Genomic DNA, 24027 nt, shown 5'->3' with positions numbered 1-24027 from the left:
GCTCTGTCAGGATCGCGTCTCTAGGGCCTGAGGCCTCCAGACTGCCCCCTTGAAGCTGGCGCTGGCCGGGCCTCCCAGCCACAGGGTCTCTGGAAGCTTGGTGTGCAGCCTCAGAAGGAGGGGACTTGGCTGACGGCCTGTGAGGCCTGGCACAGAAGCCACCCTAGAGAGACAGGCGTCAGGAGAGGCTTCTGGCAGCCCCTCAGAGGGAGGGGCAGGTACCGTTCTGCGGAAGTCACGCCAGCCCTGCAGCCCAGGTCCGCCGCTTTCTGCTTGGGCTGTGCTGAGGTCTAGACATCGAGCGGTGTCTCTACAGACAGCCCTGCCGCCTGGCCAGCACAGAGGAAAAGCTGGCCTCTGCTTGTGGAGGAAGTCTAGAGCAGAGAAAGACCTCAGGGGAGGTGTGAAGGGAACCCGGCTGGTGTGCTTGAGGCGTGTGGCTAAGTGTGTGGGTTGAATTCTGGGAAATCTGCTCCAGAATGGACTTCCTCGAGCAAAGAATGAACTTCCTAGAGCAAGTACTGGATTTGCTTCATCTCTGAACCCCCGGTGCCCAGCTCAAGCCAGGCACACGGGGAGGACTCTGGAAAAACATTGAGCAAATGACAAGTAGCTTTTAGATGGAATCCTGGGTTGAGAGACTCTTAGAGGCCAAGCAGCAGTTTCATACTCAGTGTCTGCGTGTGTGTGTCCGTGCGTGTGCCTGGCATCCTAAGAAAGACTCCCGTGTGCTCCTCCTCTTTCCCCGGCCCCTTCCCCTCTCTCCTCCTTCCAACTTTATTGAAGGCAGCATGCAACGAACTGCACATATTTAAAAAAAATTTTTTTTTAACGTTTATTTATTATTGAGAGACAGAGCATGAGCAGGGGAGGGGCAGAGAGAGGGGGAGACACAGAATCTGAAGGAGGCTCCAGGCTCTGAGCTGTCAGCACAGAGCCCCAAAGTGCATGTATTTAAAGTCTACAATTTGGTAGGTTTTGACATCGTGTAACCCCTAAAATCATCATCGCAATTAACATAACGAATAAACCCATCATCCTGAAAAGGTTCCTCCTGCCCCTTTGTAATATTCCTCCCTCTCATACCTCCCCCATCCCCCAACAACCCCTGATATGCTTTCTATCACTATAGATGACTTTGCATTTTCTAGAATTTTATATAAATGGGATCATACAGTATGTGATTTGGGGGGGGAGGGGTCTGACTTTTTCACTCAGCATAATTATTTTAGGATTCATGATGTTTTGCATATCAATATATTCCTTTTTATTGCTGAGTAGTATTCAAGTATATGGATAAAGGAAAAAACACGATTAGTTTATCCCTTCATCTGCTGATGGACAATTGTTTGGGTTTTTTTTCCCAGTTTTTTGCTATTACAAACAAAGCTGCTGTGAACATTTGCATGTAAGTCTTTGTATGGATAATGCCTAGGAGTGAAGTAGAATGGCTGGATCGTTTGGCAAATATATATTTAACTCTTTAAGAAACTTCCCAAGTGTTTCCAGAGTGGTTATACCCCCACTCTGGGTTTACAATCCCACCATCAGTGTATGAAAGTTCCAGTTCCACATTCTCACCAGCACTTGGTATGATCAGTCTTTAAAAACAATTTTTTTTAATGTTTATTTATTTTTGAGAGAGAAGGAGAGACAGAGTGTGAGCAGGGGAGGGGCAGAGAGAGAGAGGGAGACACAGAATCCGAAGCAGGCTCCAGGCTCTGAGCTGTTGGCCCAGAGCCCGACGCAGGGCTCGAACCCATGAACTGTGAGATCATGACCTGAGCCGAAGTTGGACACTTAACCAACTGAGCCACCCAGGCACCCTGGTATGATCAGTCTTTTAAATTTTAACCATTCTAATAGGTGTGCAGTGGTCTCTCTTTATGGATTTAATTTGCATTTTCCTAATGACCAATGATGTTGAACATCTTTTTGTGTGCTTATCTGCCATCCGGGTATCTTCTTTGGTGGTTTCTGTTCAGACGTTTGGCCCACGGTTAAAGATTTAATCATTTGGTTGTTGGTCTTATTACTGAGCTGTGAGAGTTCTTCATCCGTTCTGGACGTAAGTTCTTTGTCAAATACATATTCTGCCAATATTTTCTCCCAATTTGTGTCTTGCCCTAGAGGGCCCAGTAGGGGTTTCAGACTCGGTGTGCATGTGCACATGTGGGAGAGAGAGAGAGAGAGAGAGAGAGAGAGAGAGAGAGAGAGACAGACTCACAGGGAGACTGGCTTCCTGTGGGTCCCCTACTTCTGAAGGATTCTTGTCTTCTGCACTGTATGGAGAATCCAGAAGGACGGCTCCTAGAGGTTCTTAAAGGTCACACATCTCAACAGCTTCTCAGTCCCTGAGATCCCATGGGGTGTGGCATCTGATCTCAAGAGGAAGAGGGCCCACAGTGCGGTACTTTATGCCTCTTGTTCCTTGACCCTAGGCAAGTCAGCTAATTCTGAGCATCCCTCAGCTGTCTATAAGGTGGACACAGCTCGTGAGCAAGAGGCCAGTTGAGTTCTCTAGCTGACCGTCCCAACTCCAAGGACACAGAGCAGTGTTAGCACCGTCTGTTGCCATCCAAAGGCCTTTGGGAGGCAGAGGAGGAGGAAGGTTTGCTGACCTCACACTGGGCCAGGTGTGGGCATGTGCGGGCTGGAGCTGTGCTGGGCGACCTTTCCTGCTCTGCTCGGGGCTGGGTGGTGCCTGGTTGAGGGCATCGTCACCTCTTGTGCCAGAGCCCTCTGACCACTCGCCGGCAGCCCACATGCTGCTTATGCCAGATGCCTGTGGCTGGGCGGGGGGGGGGGGGGGGGGCGCTCTTAGAAACCCTCAAAAAACGGAAGATTGTAGTCCACAGGTGACCATGTGTGCAAATAGCCTGTGTCCTGTTGGTGGAAGAAGGGCTCTGAAGGGAGCGTGTGCAAGGGACCACCCAGGAGGGAGCATGAACCCTGTCTCCCATGAAGTTACACACAGACATCCGTGCTTGAATTGAACTTGGAAGACAAGTAGGCGGAGAGCTTGGAAGGGTTTTCTAGGCCGAGGGCACCGCATAAGCGAAAGCATGAGCTCACAGGGTGAGCTCAGGGGAGATGGTTAGGAAGAAGATGTGATGGGAAGCAGGCCGACAAGGAAGGCAGATCCTGGGACATCACAGCAGCTCCATCAGGGAGGGGGTATTATCGCCATTTTGTGGATGGGGAGACTGAGGTCCCAAGGGGTCAAGAGAGCCGTGCCCTTAGGTTTGTGACTCAGTCGGTGGCAGAGCTGCATGTCCTGGCTCCCGACTCTGTGCCAGGCTGTGTCCCAGGAGAGACGGACCGTGGAGCCCTCTCAGGCCATTTTTCCTGTACCCAGACTGACCGACCTCATGGGGTTCTCAGGACTTCTGGGTCATCTATTTGGCGGCCTGGCCTGACTTCCTTCAGCACGTGTCTGCTAGGCCTCGATTCGGAGTCCACTCTGCTCCTGGCATCTGGGAAGACCCGAGCCACTGGAGGCATGATGCCTGCTTGTCTCTGGGCCCTTGAGGGCTAAGCGACCGCAGCCGCATTCGCAAGCCCAGGCCGGGTGCTGCCGCTCCCAGAACTGCCCCTGCCACCCTCCAGGCTTGTGCGGGTTAAGTTGGGTGTACCACCACCCCGGAACCACAACAGGGTTCTGTGACTGAGGGGGGAGACTGAACACTGGGTAGGCAGGATTAGTGTCTATCGCCCCTGACCTTCCCAGATGCCTGGGCGCCATCACTTTTCTCCCCTCGCCCTTGTTCCCCACAGCCCCTCCCTTCTGGGCCTCGAGGAGCCTCTGTCCTCAGTTTCTCTGGAAGCCATCTTTGCCTCTCTCATTCCCTCTCCGCTGCGTCCATCTAGGGTCTCCTGGTGCCTCTCCTCCTCTTTCTACCCCATTCCCCGCAGAGCTGGTACAGCATTAGCTTCCATAAGATAATCCCAGCCTTGTCATTCCTCTGCTCAGAACCCAGAGGCGTGAAAGGCCCTCCCCCAGCACCCAGCCTCCCTCTCTACTCCCCTGGGCCCCTACCCCTGTAGCTCTTCTCCTCCTCTTCCTCTTCCTCCTCCTCCTTCCCACCTCCCTCCTCCTCCTCCTCCTCCTCCTCCTCCTCCTCCTCTCCCCTCTCTCCTCTCCCCTCTCCCCTCTCCTCCTCTTCCCCCTCCTCTACCATTATCTCTTCCTTCACCACCACCTCCTCCACGCCTCCATAATGCTGGCCCCCACCCCGCACTGCATCCGGAATGCTCCTGCACAGGCAGCTCATCCTTCAGAGCCCTGCTCACAGGTACCTCCTCCTGAGTTCTGGAGAGGGACTTACTCCCTCCTGAGCCCAGCCCTTCACCGACAGGATCTGAGTGCTGGGACCATTCAAGGACCCAGCACACAGCAGGCAGGTGCTAGGTGGACACTGACTAAAGGGGCCTGCCAGAGCTGCCACACGGGTAAGGGGTGCTGTGCTTGGGACATGGGAGAGGCTCTGGGGGACTTGCTTTCAGTCCTGCTTGGAGCTAGGCTACTTTTGAGCTACGTCTCTCTGGGAGTTAACCCCACCCCCTTGCCACTGGGGGTGACCCTACTTGCCCCAAAGCCGAAGAGACTCAGAAGAATCACCCTGGATAATTCCCGTGTTTGAGTTTGAACGCCTTGCCTTTTAGGAGACAGAGCTCAGTGCCAGTGGTTTTGTCAAACGGGAAGCACAGCCAATGTGCATGTGTTATGGGTGGGAGAATCATCTGGTAACTCAGCCCATTAGGAAAGCAGTTTGGCAGCATATCCGTTGACGCTATAAACCCACCACTGGGGATCTATCCTGAGGAAGTAGTTCAAAATACAGAAAAACAATTATGCACAAAGGTATCCGTTGGAGCATTCTTTTTGGTAGTGAGAAAGACTAAATATTCAACAAGGGAAGAAGTTAACCATGATGACCCATGAAATGGAAAATCATGCAGCCCATAAAATACTCTTTATAGGGGCACCCAGCGGGCTCAGTGGGGGGAGCGTGCGACTCTTAATCTCAGGGTTGTGAGTTTGAGCCCCACATTGAGTGTAGAGATTACTTTAAAAAAAAGAAAATATTTTAAAAACAGAACTTTTTATTAAGAATATGCCATGGCACAGGCAATTCTTAAGCTATGTTAAATTTTTAAAAGATACAAAGGTGCATACACACCAGGGTTATAACTACATAAAAATAACCCCCACCTCCCCTAAAAGACATTTTTTCCCCTCTGCTTAGAAAAAGACTGGAAGAGGGGCGCCTGGGTGGCTCAGTTGGTTAAGCGTCCGACTCTGGCTCAGGTCATGATCTCGCGGTCCGTGGGTTCGAGCCCCGCGTCGGGCTCTGTGCTGACAGCTCAGAGCCTGGAGCCTGTTTCAGATTCTGTGTCTCCCTCTCTCTCTGACTCTCCCCTGTTCATGCTCTCTCTCTGTCTCAAAAATAGATAAATGTTAAAAAAAAAAATTAAAAAAAGAAAAAGAGAAAAAAAAAGACTGGAAGAAGCAGCAGTGAAACTAATCAGGGGCTCGTCTTTGAACAACAAAACTAGAGGGTTTTTTTTTTTTTAAGTGTGTGCTACTTTTATAGCTATAATAAATATTTTCACAAATGTAACTGTATCTAACCTTTTAAAATTACCCCATGGGAGCTAAGGGAGTCCCTTTTCATTTTGTGACCTTCTTGGAATGAATCATTCACTTGTCTCCAGGCCCTTGGTTTATAAAATAGGGGAAAGAAGCGAATGTTCACTGGGAGGTATGCGCCAGACTCTTCCTGTGCATTATCTAATTAAATCTTCACAATTGAAACCCCCATTTTACAGATAAGGAAGCTAAAGCTCGCGGTCAGTCCTTTGCTAAGAACTAGGTTTTGCCCTAGGACAAAGCACTCCCCCCACCCACCTCTGGCTCCTCATGCCCCCCTCGCCCTCCCCCCCCCCATGATTATGAAAATCTTTGCCTTTGAGGCAGGGGTGGGGGAGCTGGGGGCTGGGACAGGACAGGTAGAGGGACACCTGAGAACACTGTGTCAACAGAGCCCGTGCAGGAGTTTATCTTACAGGGCAGGGAAGGTCAGTGTTTGCCAGCAGGTGGGAAGAAGAGAATTTTCTGACGACTGCAGCCAGAGCTGGTGTTCTCTGCCTTACCCCTCTGGCCCCAGCAGCCTTTTCCTTTCCCCCTCACTCCAGTTCCCCGTTCCACGTCCCCAGCCTCCTCGGGCATCTCAGTGCCCTGGATTCAGAGCTGCAGGTCTAGGGTTCAAGTCCCAGCACCACCACTGATTTACCTGGGGGCTTGGGAAGTACCACCCACCCTTGAGTTCAGATCCTGTCAAGTGAGATTGGACTAGACCAGAGGTTCCAAACTCCAGTGCTAGGCAGCTAACAAGCAAAAAACAGTCCAGGTGTGAGTACAAGGGCACTGATGCGAACACTAGCAAAAAGGAGCCACCTCCCAGCCTCAGCCGGTCAGTGCCGTGCAGGAATGCAGACACAGAGAGGCAAGGTCTTTTGGGTGGTATAAGACAAGACAGAGATCCGGATTTTTTTAAAATATGAAATGTCTCGATTTATTAAGGTTGACTCATTAAAATACATACATGTGCAGGCTGAGGGAAAGTGGTCCACAGGCATGATATGGCCTTTGGGCTGCCAGTCTGGGACCTCTGGAGTCCCCTGCCCCTGGGTACCTTCTGGCTTTGACCCTCTGACTCCTGGACTCCTAGTCTACAAATGCTCCTGGAGATCATACTAGGCAGAATGATGTCCAGGTCTGTAAGAGGAGGAAGGCCAGTCTGCTCAGGAGGAGGTGGCCCTAAGTGGCTCTCCTGGGCCCCCTTACCTGCCCTAGGCAAATACATGGGCTTTAAAAGGCTCTGCCCAGCTGCCTGCTGGATACTGTAGCCCAGCTGTGGCTTATGTGCTTGGCAGTTGTCCCGCACAACCTCTCTTTATCATCAGGACACTGATTAACCTCCCGTATCTACAAGGAAGTTGGGTGTGACCAGCATGAAGGCACACAACTCCCAGCTGCCCTGGGATTTGGATCCAGGAGCATCTGGTTCTACCTCCCGAGCTCCTGAATGCGGTCATTACACCCCTCGGAGGGGACCTGCCAGTGCTGGTGCTAATGGCAGTGTTTAGTACATGGAGCGGAGCACACACACACGAGTGGGTCTGCGTGTACATGCTTGTGCATAGCCACAGCTAGACCTATTGTGTGCAGGACTGTGCACTGGATGGCTGGGCTTAGTATAGTCAACTCTTGTTATTTGCAGTAGTATGTTCTGTGAAGCCGCTGCAAACCCTGAATTAGTGAATACTGAACCATTGTTCCTGAGGGAGAACACAGGGCGAGGCTCCTGGGAGCCTCCGGTCACACCGTTTTCATCAACAGATCAATACTGAACCTCATTTTGTGTGTGTTTCTGTCTAAAGACACCTTCTTTAGTGTCAGCTGTTGATTTCATGCACATCGAACTCATGCGGACAGCGCTGTAATTCATACTGATCAAAGCTCATCTGACACACGTATTTTCCCAAAAGGCACATCACAGCCTTCTTGTGCCCAGGAACACTAGACGGTTTTTCAGCACTACACTGTTTTCATTTTAAACAGCAAAGTCACCAACAAAAAGCCCCAAAATGTGAAAAATGTGGCACAAAGAGGACACTTGTTTGCAGTATAAGAAGTGAAACAAGGTTGCCTTCCACCCCAGCTGGGAAGTTACACATCAAGGAAACTGACATTTTCCACCCCTCCCGTAAAAGAACTGTGGGTGTTGACTGTGGGTGTTACAAATCATTTTTAGCGAGTAGGTGAATTTGCAAATACAGAATCCGCAGATAATGAGGATCAACTATAGTCCTGTTTCCTTCATCTTTCTCCGGGGGCTGCTGTCAGGATTAGGAGTAGTTGGGACAACGAACTGGATTTTCTGGTGTGGGGATGTGATTTGGAGGGGCAGCTGCAACCAGTCCTGAGTCCTAACTTTGTCACACTTTTCTCATACATGTGAGTTGGCCCCCGGAACCTAAGCGTCCCTGGTGGTAAAATGGAGGGAACGCACCCCAACCTGTGGGGGACACATACGCGTGAATTGAGAGAATAATCCTGGGTGCCTGGCAAGATGCCAGTTAAATAACAGCTTTCATCCTTTCCCCGAAGATGCAGTTACTAAGTGGGTTGCACTCCAGTCCCTGCTACCTACTGAAGATTCAGATGATTCTAGTAGAAGAGACCAGCCCCTAAAGAAGACACCGTGTGTAGAAAGGACTGTCATGATACAAACAAAGTGCCATAGAGCTTTTTTTTTTTTTTTTTTTTGCCCCTGTTTTCATTTGCTCAGAAACCTGCACTTACTTGGGTGGTGACCTCAACCCAAGTGCACGCAGACACTCTTACTCAGCAAATATTTATCGAGGGCCTATGATGTACTAGGTGTACTGGTCTAGGTGCTTCAAATTAGATAAAGAATAAAATGCACAAATATCCTTACCTCCCTGCAGCTTCTATTCCAAAGATAACAAAGTAAATGCATAAATGTCTTCACATAAGGACTGTGGAGAAAATAGAGCATGAACAGAAAAGAGGGGAGGGAGGGTTGTATTTAAAAAGAAATTTAATGTTTATTCTTGAGAGAGAGAGAGAGGGAGACACAGAATCTGAAACAGGCTCCAGGTTCTGTCAGCGCAGAGCCCGACGCAGGGCTCAAACCCATAAACTATGAGATCATGACCTGAGCCAAAGTCGGATGCTTAACCGACTGAGCCACCCAGATGCCCCAGTTGTATTTTAAATAAAGGGGTCAAGGCAGGTTCACTGAGAAGGTGACCTTGGAGTAAAGACCTGCAGGGGGGAGAGAGCTGGGAGGGAACAGCATGTGCAAAGGCCCTGAGTGCGAGTGTGGACAGAACAGCCATGCGTGAGGGGAGCAAGAGGTGAGGTCAGAGAGAGGTGGAGGGTGGGGCGGGATGCAGGGCTCAGCCTCAGTCAGAGTAAGTAAGAGAAGCCAAAGCTTCTATTCCAAGATGGGACCATCGGGAAAAGTTTTGAGCGGAGGAGAGACATGACCAGATTTCACACTCTAAAAGGATCCTCTGGCCGCTGTGCCAAGGTTGTAGGGCTGAGACTGTTGCAGCCCCCCGGAAGAGATGGTGGCTGGGGCCAGAGAGGGAGCAGGGAGGCCCTCAGAGGTGTCACATTCCCATCAGGAACTCCTACTTTGGACACGTTCATTTTTAAGACATTCTGTCAGATCAAAGTGACGATGTCCTGAAATTCTGCTGTTTGGTAGGCAATGATTGATTTGTGATTTTTTTTTTTTCCTTTTCCTTCTTTATTTTGGCCCGTAGACCTAAGTGTGTATAAATGATTCTGTGGTCAGGCACCCTGGAGATACCAGCTATTATATAACACTTCAGATTAGATTCTGGACTGGGATAAAGGTTTAATATATATGATTAAAAGCGAGAATAGATTTCGGTTAGTAAATAATTTCCACTGTGTGTGGAATGCTTTCTGTATGCTGGATTCTTGCTAGGTGTTCCGCTTGTGTCATTGCTAACCATAACCATACTCATGCACACTGTAAGTAGCCCCATTTTACAGATAGACTAAGGCTCAGAGAAGTAAAGTCCTACAGTCATATAGCGGATGGTGGAGTTTGGAATTCAAATCCAGGTATATTTGAGCCCAAAGCCATGGTTTCTTTCGTTTAGATTAAGCCTCTTAACCTCTTCCGAAGGACTTTTAAAATAGAACATAGATGTTTACAGAAGTTCCTTTTCAAAGTGTTTTTAAAGCCTCATTTTCAGTAAATGAAGGGGTTGGGCAGCTCCTCCAGGGAGGGCTAGATTGTCATGGACTAGACTAGATTGTCAGGACTAGATTGTCATGCCGTGTTGTGTTGGAAGAGAGGGGAAGAGAGGGAGGGAGGGGGAGCCAGAGGCAGCATGAGTTTATGTGCCTCCCAGGAAGCGCTCTGATCTCAGATTAGGAGGGCGCTGTCCCTGCAGAAAGGGACTGTGGTCCCAGGCAGATCGGGGGACATGTCTACATCCCTTTAGGCCTCTGGTCCTTGTGCTCCTCGTGTCCTTCAGTCTCTCATCAGCAAGGCACAACACACACAGGGCACCTTGGGTAAGAGGACACTGGCTCTCCTCTGTCTTAGGACTCTCCCTGCTGGTTCCCTAGTCTTGCTCCCCCAACAGCAAATCCCATGCAACAATGTCTCTTGTAGCCTCTGTTTTAAGATCTTTATTTCTCCCGGAAGAACTGGTCTGCCTCTTGCTCTCCCTTAACCATGAGAACAAGAACACTGGGCATGGTTTCCTTTATCGCAATGGCAGCCAGGAGGCCCAGAGTTGACTCTGAGCCTCGTTATTGCCGCCGTGTTTGCTGTTCGTGGTCCCTTCCCCGGCCTCGCTCTCGGCGTCTATTTTACTACAGGTCATTTGTGAGCTGCTCTCGGGGTGGGGGGTGGGACTTGTTCTGTCTCACCCCTAGGCTTCCTTCCATGACTGTTTTTCTTAAGCTGCCCCTCTTGATCTTATTTTATAGAACTTCTGCCTGGATTCAAAGGAGGATGGGGAAGGGGGGGCGATGGGCCGCAGTGCAGAAGCCTCATCACTGGAGATCACAGCCTCTGGGTTTCATTTTCTCTCCGTACAATGATGGGTTGTGACGAAGTCTGGCCAAGACCCCTTCCATCCTGGAATTCTGAGAGTGGGTTGGCCTCGTTGGTACCTGGGGACAGATGTGGGAGTGGGGGAGGGGGCAAGGCAGGGACCTGCACAAAAGGCAGAGTCCCTAGACGTGGCGGCCCCACCATCTTTTCTTCCTCTGGTGCTGGAGAGCTGGAAGTTCAGGAGGAGGAGGAGGAGGCAGGGAGAGGAGCCGGGCTCAGGCTTGACAGCTCTATCAGCCAGGAAGCCCAGGAAAGCATATGCTGCAGCCAAGGTCGCTGAGGGTCTCCATCTGCCAGAGGCCCCTTGCCAGGCAGCCACCGAGCTGGGGCCAGCACCAGAGCCCCTCGGTCCCCCCGCCTGCCCGTGGGTGTGTGCGGGCAGGCAGGGGGGATGGAACCCAGTGTTCCCCTGCCGCCCACCCCCCCATACGGGACGGCACATGGCCTGGGGGTCTTGGAGGTGCTGGCTGGGGAGAGGCACAGGAGGAATTTCTTTTTCAACGCTCATCCTTGCTCTGCTTGCCTCCCGTTTCGGTGGCGTCCCCCACATCAACACCACGGCCTCAGGGTCTCCTGGGAAAGTGGTTTTCTGCAGCATAACGATATGTGTCCCAGTTCTGTTGTGTGATGAGACCTTCATGATGCGGTAGAAATGCAGGCACCTACGACCTGGAGGGCCAAGGTGTGACCTTGGGCAATCTTGCCACCTTTGCGGCTTCAGGTTTCCCATGTGTCAGTAGGAACCGTCTCCACCGGGCCTCCCTGCGCAGGGGACCGGTGAGGCGCAGACGGGCTGGTGGATATGCAAAGCTTCCAAAGGGGCAGCCACGGTCTCCTGTCTCCTCTGGGCTGACCCAGGGTCAGGAGCACCAGGGAGGCCCCCCGGGCCCGGCTGCCTGAGTCAGGTGGAGGGCGGAGGGCCGCTTCTATTCCCACCCCACAGCAACTGGCTGAGCCATCTCAGTGATTCCCTTCCCCTCTTTGGACCATCCCTGTCCTTTTACAACTGTTCACGTAAAATATATATTACGTGGCGGTGCCAGGGTGGCTCAGTCGGTTGAGCATCTGACTTCAGCTCAGGCCATCTCACGGTTCGTGAGTTCGGGGCTCTGCACTGTCAGCACAGAGCCAGCTTGGGATCCTCTGTCCCCCTCTCTCTCTGCCCCTCCCCCGCTCACGCTCACTTCCTCAAAAACAGGCATTAAAAAAATAGCTTAAAATCTATATTATGGCAGTTTAAAAATGTGCTTTTTATTGTGATAATAATTCACACACCATAAAATCCCCCCTTTTAAAATGTACAGTCCAGGGAGGGTTAGTATACCCAGAGAGGCGTGTATCCATCACCACTGTCTAATTCCAGAACATTGTCATCATCCCCAAAAGAGACTCCTGCCAGCGGTCCTCGCCTGCTCCTCCTTCCCCCAGCCCTTGGCAACCCCTCGTCTGCTTTCGGTCTCTATAGATTTGCCTGCCAAGGACATTTCATATAAATGAAATCATATAACGTGTGGCCTTTTGCATCTGGCTTCTTTCGTTTAGCGTCTTCCGAGGTTCATCCATGTTGTAGCAGGTGTCCGTACCTCCTGCCTTTTTTTTTTTTTTTTTGACTCCGTGATATTCCATTACCTACCTATCCCTCATGTTATTTATGCATTCGTTGGACACTGGCAGGCATTTGGGTTGTTTCCCTCCGTGCGGAATGCTGTGGCTACGAACATTGCCGAACGAGTTCTTGTTTGCACCCCGGTTTCCTATGCTCCGGGTGATATTGACCTAGCAGGGAAATTGACAGGTCACACGTTAACCCTACGCTTAACGTTCCAAGGAGCTGCCGTGCTGCTTTCCCCGGCGGCTGCACCACTTTACCTTCCCACCAGCAGTGCGTGAGAACTCCAGTTCCTCCACAGCCTCGCCCACGCTCGTCTTGGTCTGTCTGATGATAGCCATCCCACTAGACGCGAAGTAGCTCATTGTGGAAAATACATAGTACGCAGTTAAGCCTGCAAAACCTTTCTCAGAGAAGCAGTCTCACGGCAGGGCCTTCCGTATGTGGAACAGATACAAGGGGAGCCTCTGCAGGTGATGAGGAGGCCTGAGCCCACCGCTCAGCAGGCCCAGAGGCAAATCCTCTGGGGGGTCTGAAGACCAACGCAGGCTCCACGCTCACCCAGGTCCGGAATCTGAGTCTAGTCGCTGAAGATTGTGGCGTGGCGGCCGTCGCAGCCCCCAGCGCCGGCCTGCTTGCCTGGGGCAGCACCCCTCTCCCACCCCTGGCGTCTGGGTTGGGGGTCCGTCCAGCCGCTGTGCTGGGGCTGTCGCAGCGAGAAGAAGGAGTCCGATGGCCCCCACCTGTGGCTCCAGCGCTGAGGGTGGCTTGCGCAGGACGGAGGAAGCGAGCTGGAGAAATGCCTTCCCAGGTTCAGGAAGAAAGGCCATCCGTTTCTCGGGGGCTGGACACCCACAGTAGCCGGGGTCATGAAGCCAGCGGAAGGTTTACTGAGCTCCCCTGCCGCAGATAGCCCCCGGAGCGCTAATCCTCCGGGGCTCGGAGTACGGCTGCTGGCACGCTCCCAGCCCAGGCTTGCACCACACTGGCATTCGAGGAGCACCAGACGCTCTGCTGTTTGCTGGGAGCACTGTTCGGCATTCTTGTGTTGCCTTGGCAGAGAGAGGACCCCTCCCAAGCTCTGTTCTGTCGGTTGCGTCCTCTGCTTTCCGCAGCTGTCAGAGGCCTGAGTCATCAGAGACAGATTGTTCTGTTCCCTGGGGTTTTAGGATGGCTTTCTTCTCTTACTGATGGCCGAGTCGTTGCAAAAACTCATTGATAGTACATACAGGGACTTTCACTTAGCCAGAATATTGGATTAACCCAAGTGCTTGGTCTCTCCCCCCAACGACTCACTGATTGAGTAAACTGCCATAGTGTCTCTTCGGAGAAATGCAGCCTCCTCGTGTTACCGAGGTGGAAACTGAAACCCAGGAGCCCTAGTCATTGAGGGAGAATGAGGCTTTCATTGTAAGTCCGTCATTTCCTTAACAGCTCAGGATCACGGAAGGTTGGATCCAGAAGTGTCTTAGAGACCATCTAAGCCAACCCCTTGGCCTACCAGACATGCTCAGACCATTGTGTTGCTAACAGTTGTGCGTTGGTTGTGTTTGTTTTTTATGAAGTCCCCCAGAGGGTGGTGGTCCCTGAGTTTCAACCCAAGGCATGGCATGCTAAGTGGTCATGACAGTAAGTGATGGGAAAGTCCAGGGGGAAAGCCGTGCAGGTCAGAGCCTTGCAGGAGGCGTGTGATGCGTGCATGAGAACAGGGCAGGGAGGGTGCTGCAGGCTGGACCAACAGCCCACGTGGAGGTGCCAGAGTGACTGATGGGGCTTTCTTGGGGGTCAGCAGGCCGCTGACAGCACGTTGGCAAGGGTATGGGTGAGCGGGCCTTGAATGTTGGCAAGGGTATAGATAAGCGGGCCTTGAATGCCAGAATCAAGAGCCGTGCCCAATTTTTACTTAATCGGGGGCCCCTGATGCCTCTCAAGGGTCCAGATGCTCTTCTCCATTGCTCCTGCAGCCCTGCCCCAGACTCTTCTGATTTCCCACTTGGAAGTTCGTGATAACCTCCTGACTGGTCCTCTGCCTGTATTCCTGTCCCTTCCCAGCCACGCTCCACAAAGGCCCCCTACCCCGGGGGGCTTTCTAAACTGCAAGTCTAAACTGGGCCTCTGACCTCACCAGACCCCCTAGTTTCCTCAGCAGCTCTCCAGCCATGCCATGCAGTTGAACAACTCACTGCCTTTGCGCAGCCTTCTCCTTCCTTCCCACCCGCTTCCTCCTGCTGCCGAACTCCTATTCATCCTTCAAGACCCAGCGTAAATTTCCTCTTGGAGGAGCTGTCTCTGACCCTCGTGAGGCCATGTGATGCCTCGAATGGGTCTCTGTTTTGAAGCCCGCACTGCGTTGCACTTATCTATGCTGGCAGTTCCCACTTTCAAGCGTGTGTTGTGTGGCGGGCACTGGGCTGAGCCCCGGGCATGCATTATCCTGCCACAGTAACCACGTGAGGTGCACCCCACGACGGCCCCACTCACAGATGAGGAAGCAAAGGCTCAGAGAGGTGGTGTGGCTCACCCAAGGCATGCGTGTGGAGGCTGACAGCTGGGATTTGAGCCCAGATCTGTCTGACTCTGTTTCTACGTCCTTCTGTCTCCTGTTCCCTGGATCCTGCTGTATTCCCTGGACCCCCATTGTAGGCCTTTGGGAGACCGTTGGGTGTGGGAGGGACGGATCAAAGCGGGGGGCGCAGCAGCGTGGTCATGATGTGGGCAGGATGGGGACGTGGAGGGAGGCCGGAGTGAGGGCCTGGGTTTACTCTGGTGTTGAGGCGAGAAGAGACTCTCAGTCCGGCGCCCCACGGTGAAGGGTTTCCTTTCCACCTTTCATTCCAAGTGGCAGCCTCTGGCTGCCAGGGGACAGGGCTGTGGGACTCCGGGGAGCTGGCAGGCGGCATGGAGACAGACGCCATGGCAACCCGCCTCCTCTCTGGGGCCTGGAGGGGGAGGAAGGACCTGAGAGAGCACACGGGGCGCACCGAGGCTTCTGAGTAGGATCCTGGAGAGGTGGCTCCCTTTGGGCCTGGGTGGCTTCTGCCCTCCCCTGAGGGATCCCCCGTCCCCCCCGCCTGCAAGGTCCTGTCCCAGCAGGGGAAATGCCTCTTCCACCCCTGTCCTGAATGAATGGCTGGCTCTGGCCTCCCAGGAGACCAGCAGGTCCATCCAGGTACAAACACTGTCTTCTTCCCGCCCCCTGGGCCAGGGAGGAAGGAAGAGGGAGCACAGGAGGAGGGAGGTGTGGGGTTGCCGAGCAGGTAGGAGCAGGGACAGAGGAGACAAAGCTGTCATTGTACTGAGGCCACACTCAGCTCCAAGGCAAACCAGGCAACTTGCCTGCCTCCCAGGACAGAGGCCCGGGACTCCGCCTGGACTTTCCTCGCTCCTTAGCAACCTTTACCCAAGCTGGCCTGGGAGAGCGAGGCCTGTCCTTGGATCTGAGTCCTGCTGAGTCCTGCCTCTGCTGAAAAGTCCTCCTGAAGGCACAGCCTCTTCAGGGCATCCCCCCAAAAGCGACAAGGGAAGGGGGTGAGGCCGGGAGGGTGGCTGGGGCAGCCGGGCTGCCTGGGACGAGAAGCCAGGGTCTGCCGGGCCCTGCGGCTCTGCGAGCTGGGGCCCACATGTGATAACGCGTCACCCCCCTGTCGGCCCCAAGCTGTGCCCAGGAGGCCTGGAGCCCTTGGTAGCCTTCCTGACAAGTGTGGGGAGCACTGTCTTCGGTCCCGCGGCTCCTCCTTCAGGGGTCGGCCCTACATTACCTGGAGGCCCTGCCTGATTGGGGCATGATGGGTGGGAGCTGGGGCGAGCAGCTCAGGTGACGGGCATGGTGTCGGCAGCTCCGGCACCCGACACCTCCGGGCAGACAATGCTGGCTGTGTCCAGGCCCTCTGGGGGGACAGGCCACGTTCTGTGTCACGGCCAGGAAACAGGCCACCTGAGCAGCGCCTTTGTCCTCTCAGGAGGCAGCCCCGCCACCGGGCAGGTTGACCAGGCTCCCGGCAGGACGTGGACGTGGGAGGCCCGTGTGACCCCGGGTGGGGCCAGCCAGGGGACTCCGGAGTCTGAGACCCAGGCCCTCGGGCGCCTGGTGTTGGCCTGGTTCCGATGTTGGCCCTGCCCACACTCTGGGGGCGTGACTGGGGCAAGTCCCTCCTCTGGGAGGCTCGGATTCCTCATCTGTGAGGGGACTAATCACAGCACTTCCTCATAGGGTTTTTGGGAGGAGTCAATGGCACACTGTACGTAACGTGCTTGGCACGGGGTCTGCGCGCAGCGGGGCTCGGTGATAGCTGCTCTCCAGCATGGGGGAAGGTTGGGGCATGGTGTCTTTGGCCAGGTCTCCAGGAACCCAGGCTGCTGGCCTCAGTCTCTGCTCTGAGCACGGAAGAAGGAGGGAACTGGGGTCTCTGGAGCTGGCCTAGGACTAGCAGGTTGGCGCAAAGAGCCCAGGCCCGCCCGCCTCGGACTCCAGGGGTCTGGGGTGACGCCCAGTGCCGGAGGCCTCCCGACAACAGCCAACGCTCAGCCTGCCATGGGGCTTCTCCCCTCCTTAGACCATTCTAGGGCTGCCCTTGGAGCCTAAGCCCCTACCCACTTGTCAAGAGTGCCAAGGAAGGGTCCCTACAGGCCTGGTCACTTCCTACTAGGTCCAGCCCGCCAAGCACCCCCCACCCCCGCCAGAGGAGGGCTTCTGTACCCATTCACCCCCCTTCCTCATCTGCTTTGAGCCTGTGCTCTGAGGTCCTGACGCATGCCCGAATCAGCATGCGTGATTGCATGAATGGGTGCAGGCCTGCCTGTGTGTAGCATGCGTGGGGTGGGGGGGGGGGGGCCTGGCTGCACGTGCTGCATTGTGGGCGGGCCCCGAGCATGTTCACTGAGATGTGTGTGGCCTGCCTTAGAATGGCAGGGACCTAGTACCTTCTCACATTTGTGTGTATCCGTATGTCTTTCTACACGTGTGCTGGTATGTTGGTCTGTCTTGTCTCCCCTATAGACAGGAAGCCCTGAGCCACACGCCAGCGGGCGCCCTGGGAAGGTGACGTCACGACTAGCCCAGCCTAATTTGGGGTTCCTGGTCCTGCTCCAGGAGTCCTCCAGCCTGCAGCCCCCGCCGAGGAGGGAGGACTGTCTACCGTGGGGTGGGGTCCGAGTCAGGGATCGGGGGTCCCGGCTTGTAGTGTAGAGAGCTCAGTGCTGTGCTGAGTCAGGAGCCCTGCCCCGAAGCCCGTGTGACCTTGGGCCAGGCCTTCGAGCTCGCTGTCCACATTCGATCATCTGGAGAACACAGGGTCGGATCTCTGATTTCCGGCTGCCCCCGAGGCCCTGACGTTCGAGATTTTAAGTCAGGTGGCAGGAGTGTGCTAACTTCGTTGGTGGAGGGAGCTGTGGCCAGAGCCTGGCGGCCGGGACCTCGCTCGGTCCTGGGGTGTCCTGCTGAAGGGCGAGAGGAGAGCCATGCCAGGCAGCGGCCCCAACGAGAGGATGACATGGCCTGGTCCGGCCCTCCCCACGGCCCCCCCAACGCGCCCTCTCTCCTCAGCCCCGGGGACACCGCCCATCCCGCCCCTCACCCGGACCCGCAGCCTCATGGCCATGTCCCTGCCGGGCAGTAGACGGGCCTCTGCTGGATCCCGCAGGTGAGTCTCCCCCTTGGCCTCAGAGGGCGGGAGGAGGGAGGGTCTCCGTCCTCACTCTGCCACCAACATGCAGTGTGCCCGTGAGCAAGTCATTTCCCCAGTTTTCCCAGCTTTAAAACTGGGCTCGCCAACACTCACCTCCTCCTGGAACTATTTAAGGGCTCAAATGACGCAGTGGATATAAAAGTTCTCTGAAGAATCAAACCACTGGATTCCTACCATCACCACTGCTGTTGTTAGGCTTCACAGTTACCGGAGGGGACTCACGCCGTCATCCACTCTGGCTCACTCGGGCCCCCCTGCCCCCTTGACTTTGACCTTTGTCCCTACCCCTGCCTGCTCTGCTCTGCCCCACCTGTCTCGGCCCACTCAGGGCCCTCCTCTGGGGTTGAGGGACCCTGAAAGTTGAGGACCCCTGGCGAGACAGATGGGAACCCCCCCTGCCCCCCCGCCCTTGGCCCTGCCCAGCCTCCATTCCTGTCCTGGGGAGCCAGGAGGACCGGCCTGCTCCTGGTTTTCCATCTTGATTTGCGCTGTCTGTTCTGTCACCCCTGTCTGTGCGTCCCCCTCTCCCCTCTGCTTCTCTCCCCGGCGCCGACCCCGCAGCGGGGGCCCTTTGGGCCGCAGCGGCCTGGCGGTGTTCGCCCAGTGTCCGCAGCTGCCCGCCAGCCAGAACGAGCACCTGCCTCTTCTCCCTGCCTCCAGGCGCACCTCTCCGCCAGTGAGCGTGCGGGACGCCTACGGCACCTCCTCTCTCAGCAGCAGCAGCAACTCGGGCTCCTGCAAGGGCAGCGACAGCAGCCCCACGCCCAGGTAAGGCCTCCCCTGTGCCTGGTCTCCTGCTGGCTGCGCACTTGGGCGCCCTGGGCGGGCTGCGGCTGTAGGACTCCAGCGTCACTGGCTGTGCGGGTCACTGTCCCAGAGCCTCAGCTCCTCCTGTTTGAGGGAGGGATGTGACACCGCCAGCCGCACATCACCCTGTGATGCTCTCAGAGCGAGGGCCCGGAAGTGTCCGGACCCCGTCCCGTCTTCCTGCCCCGCCGTCCTTGGGGTACGGTTTTGTCCTTGCCGTTCCAAGAGGCTCCTACCCCTCCAGGCATCAGGCCAGCATCGGGTCCAGAAGGAACAAGGACCCAGCGCAAGGGGCTCCTGCCTCCTGAGAAGGGACACCTTCCCCGGGACCTCTGTCTCCGCCTTGCCAGCTGGCACTGGCCGTGGCTGCAGGACAGGTGGTGCCGGGCAAGATAGGTAGGGACAAGCCACTCGCGGCATCTGCCATCCCGCTCTCCTGAGGGGCCCCTGTGAGAGAGACCGAGGTGGAGCTGGTCAGGAGAGCGGAGTGTGTCACAGCGTGGCACCTGCCAGGCTGTGCCCTCAGGGAATGGCGGAATGTAACGGGAAAAGCAGGATCGGCTGGGGAGACAGGTGAAGGGAAGCTGTGCGTCCTTGAAAACCAGGGAGGGACAGCTGTAATGGCGGCCCATCCTCGTTCCCCAGTGGAGCCGGGGGAGCGCGGCCTTGGCGTTCGTACTTCCCGTCTCTGAGTCTCCATTCCCTTATCTGGAAAGAGGGGCCAACATCCCACAGGTCTCTGTGGGTTGATGTCTGCAGGTGGCCCGTACTGGCCGCTGCCCTCGTGAGGACTTTGGTCCCACCTGCGGGTCCTGGGCCACCAGGCTGGCGAAGGCCGGCCTTGGCCTTCCGGCAGAGACGGTGTCATTGGTGCGAAGTGATGCTCAGATCAGGCCGAGACGGCTGTTCTCAGAGTTTTCCGCCACGACGCGCGTGACAGGTGATACACGTGTGCAGGACCCACGCCTCAGCCTCCTGGCTGCAACCCCAGCTCGGGGTGGCACGCAGCAGTTGTGAGTGGCACTGACGGATGCGTTCACTTCGAAAAGTATATGACGGGCAACTTTAATACTTCTTCACAGCAGATTTTTGCAACGCGTGTCATCACGGCAGTCCGCGGGGGCGGCCCCAGCCCCGAGGCTGCGGAATCCCATGAGAGGGTCTCCTTGCCCATGTGGACAGTGTCAGCTGTGGGTGAGCAGCGGGGCCTTGGCTGCGGCCTCGGTGCAAACAGCCAGGTGTTCCAGGGCGTGAATAGTGGGGAGCCATGAATCACGGTGTATTCTTCTTCTCGGTTATATGTAAACATATTTTTTCCCCTTCAAGGATAGAGCTAGTGACTAAGAACGTATGAGTGTTAAGTGTTACATTAGAGCAAAAAAGCACATTAGAGAAAAACCCATGAAAGCGCATAGGAAGCGTGAGAATGGCTACTTGTTCTGTAATTCTCAACTGCGCTGGCTTAACTGATCCTGGAGCCCGGGGCCCCGCGAGAAGCCCCTTGTCGCTCGGCACAGACCGGCGCCCCTCTAGCTGGAGTCCCTGCGTGGCAGCTGCTGGGATGTCCGCAGCGTGGGGCCCTGGCCCCCGCTGGCTGGCTTCTCTCTCGGAAGGAGATTCTTAGAGTCCGCAGAGGGGGAGTCCCCGGCTCACGACCCACGCCACCTCTCTGCCCCTTGTCACGCGGAAAAACAGGCCAGCGTGTGATGTGACCTGAGTTAAACCTAGGGACCACGAGGCGAGGAAGTAGAGGAGAATCATTTCTCTTTCTCTCCGCCTCTGTCTACACATTCTCTTCGATGGCTGACGGTTTAGAAAGACTTCTTTCCTCCATAAACATTAGCCGGCTCCCACAGAGCCGTTCACACTCCCTCCGGGGTGGCTGCTTCTGCGAACCAGGGTCAGACCTGGCGATGTCACTGCCCCTCCCTAGACGCGGGGGTGGCCGGCCCCTAAAGGAGCAGGAGTTGGACGGCCACAAGGCCTCTGCCAGGCTGTGTGAGAACGTGCCCAGGCTTTTAAGACAAGACCCAAGGAGGTTTCCTCGTGAACAGAACAACCTGCAGGCAGGAAGCTGTGAGTCGAGGCGGCTGGGCCGCGTGTGTTGGTGAAATTGGGTGCTCTCCGCTGGGTGCAAAGCTTGGCCCTCCGTCCTCCACTGGGTGGGAATCCCTCCACCTTTGCTGAGCTGGGTCCAGGGCGTGCTCACCACACACACACACACACACACACACACACACACACACACATCTGTGCCACCCGGGGCCAGGTTGCATGTGGCACCTGGCTTGCTGCCAGCTCAGGGTTCAGCCATTAACGAGGAGAAGCCCCGAGCTGGTGAGCAATCACACGTGCGTTTGCGTGTGCCCTCAGAGCATGAGCGCGTATGCGGGTGGCAAGGGTCTGCGTGCATCTGCGTGAACCTGCGTGTGGGCCAGCGTCCTAGTACGCGTGAGTGGCCCCCGAGGGTGGCTGCGGGGTGGCAGGACACACGGGCACGGGTGTGCGCACACAGAGGTGGGCGCACAGACACAGACGGGCTGGGGTAATCGTACTCAGATGTGTACTCCAAGGAAATATGTGTGCATGGCCTTGCAAACTCGTGTGTCCGTGAGGATGGCAAGCAGGGCGTCAGAGTGTGTTTGGAGACCGCTGTGCATGCACACGTGTCTGCACCTGCTGTTTCCCCCACGGTCCTGCAGGCCAGGCGGTGACGGCTCTCGGCTCTGGGGGGTGTTTGCTCCTGCACCGGGGGGGGGGGGGAGTCCTTGCCGCCACGCAGGCCCTGGGGGAGTGACACAGGGAGGGGGACCACGCCGGCCTCTGGCCCCCAAACGCATTCTCTGGGTTAGGAGCCTGGACACATGAGTTCTGGGATCGCCACTGGGACTGAGCTGACCGATAGCGTCAGGAGGGCACAGAACACGGTGCCAGGCTGTGCGCGTGCTGTCGTGTGTCCCCACCCCAACTAGAGGACCCCCGAGCTCCCCACTGTGGTCTTCACGCAGAAGAGTTTTTATTTTTTTAACGTTTATTCATTTTTGAGAGACCGAGAAAGACAAAGCGTGGGCAGGGGAGGGGCAGAGAGAGAGAGAGAGAGACACACACAGAATCCGAAGCAGGCTCCAGGCTCCGAGCTGTCAGCCCAGAGCCCGACACGGGGCTCAAACTCGCCGACCGCAAGATCACGACCTAAGCGGAAGTCAGATGCTTCACCGGCTGAGCCACCCAGGTGCCTCCAGAAGAGCTTTAACAGAACCTACCTTCCGGAAGGTCTGGGTGTTCTCATGCCCACCCGGGCTCCTGGGGGAAAGCCTGGCCCGGAGCTGTCTGGTGATGGTTGGGGACCTCTTCCTCCCTCCGCGCTGACATGTGTCCCCACGCAGGCGCTCCATGAAGTACACGCTGTGCAGCGACAACCATGGCGTCAAGCCCCCCACCCCAGAGCAGTACCTGACCCCACTGCAGCAGAAGGAGGTGTGCATCCGGCACCTGAAGGCGCGGCTGAAGGACACGCAGGACCGGCTCCAGGACCGGTGAGCCGCTGGCGGAGGGCTGGGGGTGGGTGGGCAGCCCTGGGCAGCCCTGGAGACCCGCTGGCCTGGAGACCCAGGGCCCTGGGGCACTTCCAGGAGGAAGGAGCCGCTGAGGGCTTCCCGGCACCCGGCCTGCCCTTTCCTTCCGGCAAAGCCCTGGGGGAGCCCCTTTCCAGAGCCCTCAGCTGCCCCTATGCTCCCCTCAGCTGCTCTCCCTGACTGCAGGCAGCTTCCCCTGACAGCCGGCCAGTCCTCCCCACACCCCAAGGTGGTGCTCTCCCACTTTGGGCCTGGCAGCCCCATTTGGCCACTTCTTACCCCCTGGCTCCTTTCCACCTGGGGAGCAGGGCCACAGGGCATCCTTCCTGGCTCACCTTCCCTGTTGGGGGGGGACACCCCCTCAGCCCCTATTTGTTTCCACCCAAGGAGTCACCAGTTGGGGGGGTGGGGGCTCTGGGCCCACCAGTTCAGGCCCCATAAGCCTTTCTGCTCATCTACTTACAGACGATGTGAGATCCTGAGAAACCTTTCCTGAGCTCCTACCCAGCCCAGGGGACCCCAGCCCCCCCGCCCCCCACGGTCCCATCTGAACTCATTCTCCAGACCTGAGGGCAGATCGTGACCCTCTCAGCTGCTACCTTTCTGGGCCAGCGGCTTCAATCTTTATGACTGAAGCTTCAGGACTGCCCTCTGATCTCTTCATCACCTTAATCATTTCCTCTGCGCTGTGTCAGTTCAAATCCGCAGCCGCTGGGAGCTGGATCCCACGCTGTGCCGGGCACTGAGGGCCGGGGCAGGCCACCGCGAGCATGGCTTCTTTCCTCTTTTTAAGAAACCCTACAGTTTCCCTATCCAAAGTGTACAATTCAGTGATGGTTAGTACAGTCACAGAATCGCGCCCCCATCACTGGTATCTAATTCCAGACTATTCCCATCACCCCAGAAACAAACGCCATTCACAACCGCAGCCACGGCCCAGGCTCCCGGTTACCGCTAATCTTTTCTGTCTCTCTGGATTTGTCTATCCTGGACACGGCATATAAAGAGAAGCATATGCCATGCGTGAGCACCCCTTCCGTGACCAGTGCTCTGCCAAGTAGCCAATCCGGTTTGGGTTTGTTGTGGTTTTGAACCACAGGAAGTTACAGGTGGCATTCTGTGGGCCTCCTCGTCTGTAGAGCTGGGATTTCTATTTTTAGCTCCCATCACCTTCTCAGTGATGCCCTGGCTCTGCCTGGCCATTTGCACTAATGTCCTCAGGAAGCAGACAGCCCATCACGTCGCTTCCTTTCTGGGGCTGGTCCAGCGGCTGGAGCAGACGTCTGCCCTGCGTGGTTTGGGCACGACGCCCTGGCATGGACGTGCCGACACCTCAAATCCCTGGCCACGCTTGCGGGAACCTGCGGCGGCTCTTTGCTTGCCCCCCTGCCACACGGCCCGCTCTCCGTGTGTTCGCTTTGATACCTGCCTCCTGCAGTCACCTACCTTCTCCTTAAAGAAGCTTCTAGACTCGGTGCTTTTGTTTGCCGTGTCCCCACATCCCGAGATGGCCTTGCCCCCGTCCTGCTTCCTTGGCGAACTCCTCCTTTGAGGCTCGGTTCAAATGTAACGTCCTAGTCGGGGTGGGGAAGCCACAGCTCCCTGGCCTGGGGTCCTACTGGCTCCAAGGAGAGAGGGGAAGGGCCCGGCCACAC

General features: G+C 55.9%; 1 protein-coding gene across 6 annotated transcripts in view; it reads left to right on the top strand.

Moving 5' to 3' along the window:
• SNPH (syntaphilin) overlaps positions 1-24027 on the top strand; it is a 35674-nt gene that overhangs the window by 5923 nt on the left and 5724 nt on the right. For 2 of the 6 annotated variants that reach the window (XM_086701865.1, XM_086701866.1), the window contains exons 2-4: positions 17849-17945; positions 18651-18758; positions 22184-22333. In XM_086701865.1, the coding sequence (XP_086557991.1) occupies positions 17896-17945; positions 18651-18758; positions 22184-22333 (308 nt within the window). In that variant the 5' untranslated portion in view covers positions 17849-17895. Of the gene's footprint in view, positions 1-17493; positions 17946-18551; positions 18759-22183; positions 22334-24027 lie in introns of those variants that run through there. The other 4 variants (XM_086701863.1, XM_086701864.1, XM_086701862.1 and 1 more) reach the window with 3 other exon arrangements.

This window comes from Puma concolor, chromosome A3, assembly GCF_028749965.1.
Source record: "Puma concolor isolate L17-30 chromosome A3, mPumCon1.1.hap2, whole genome shotgun sequence".
Classification (NCBI taxonomy): domain Eukaryota; kingdom Metazoa; phylum Chordata; class Mammalia; order Carnivora; family Felidae; genus Puma; species Puma concolor.
The sequence above is the reverse complement of the archived record's forward strand: the minus strand, read 5'-3'. Positions and strand labels throughout refer to the sequence as shown.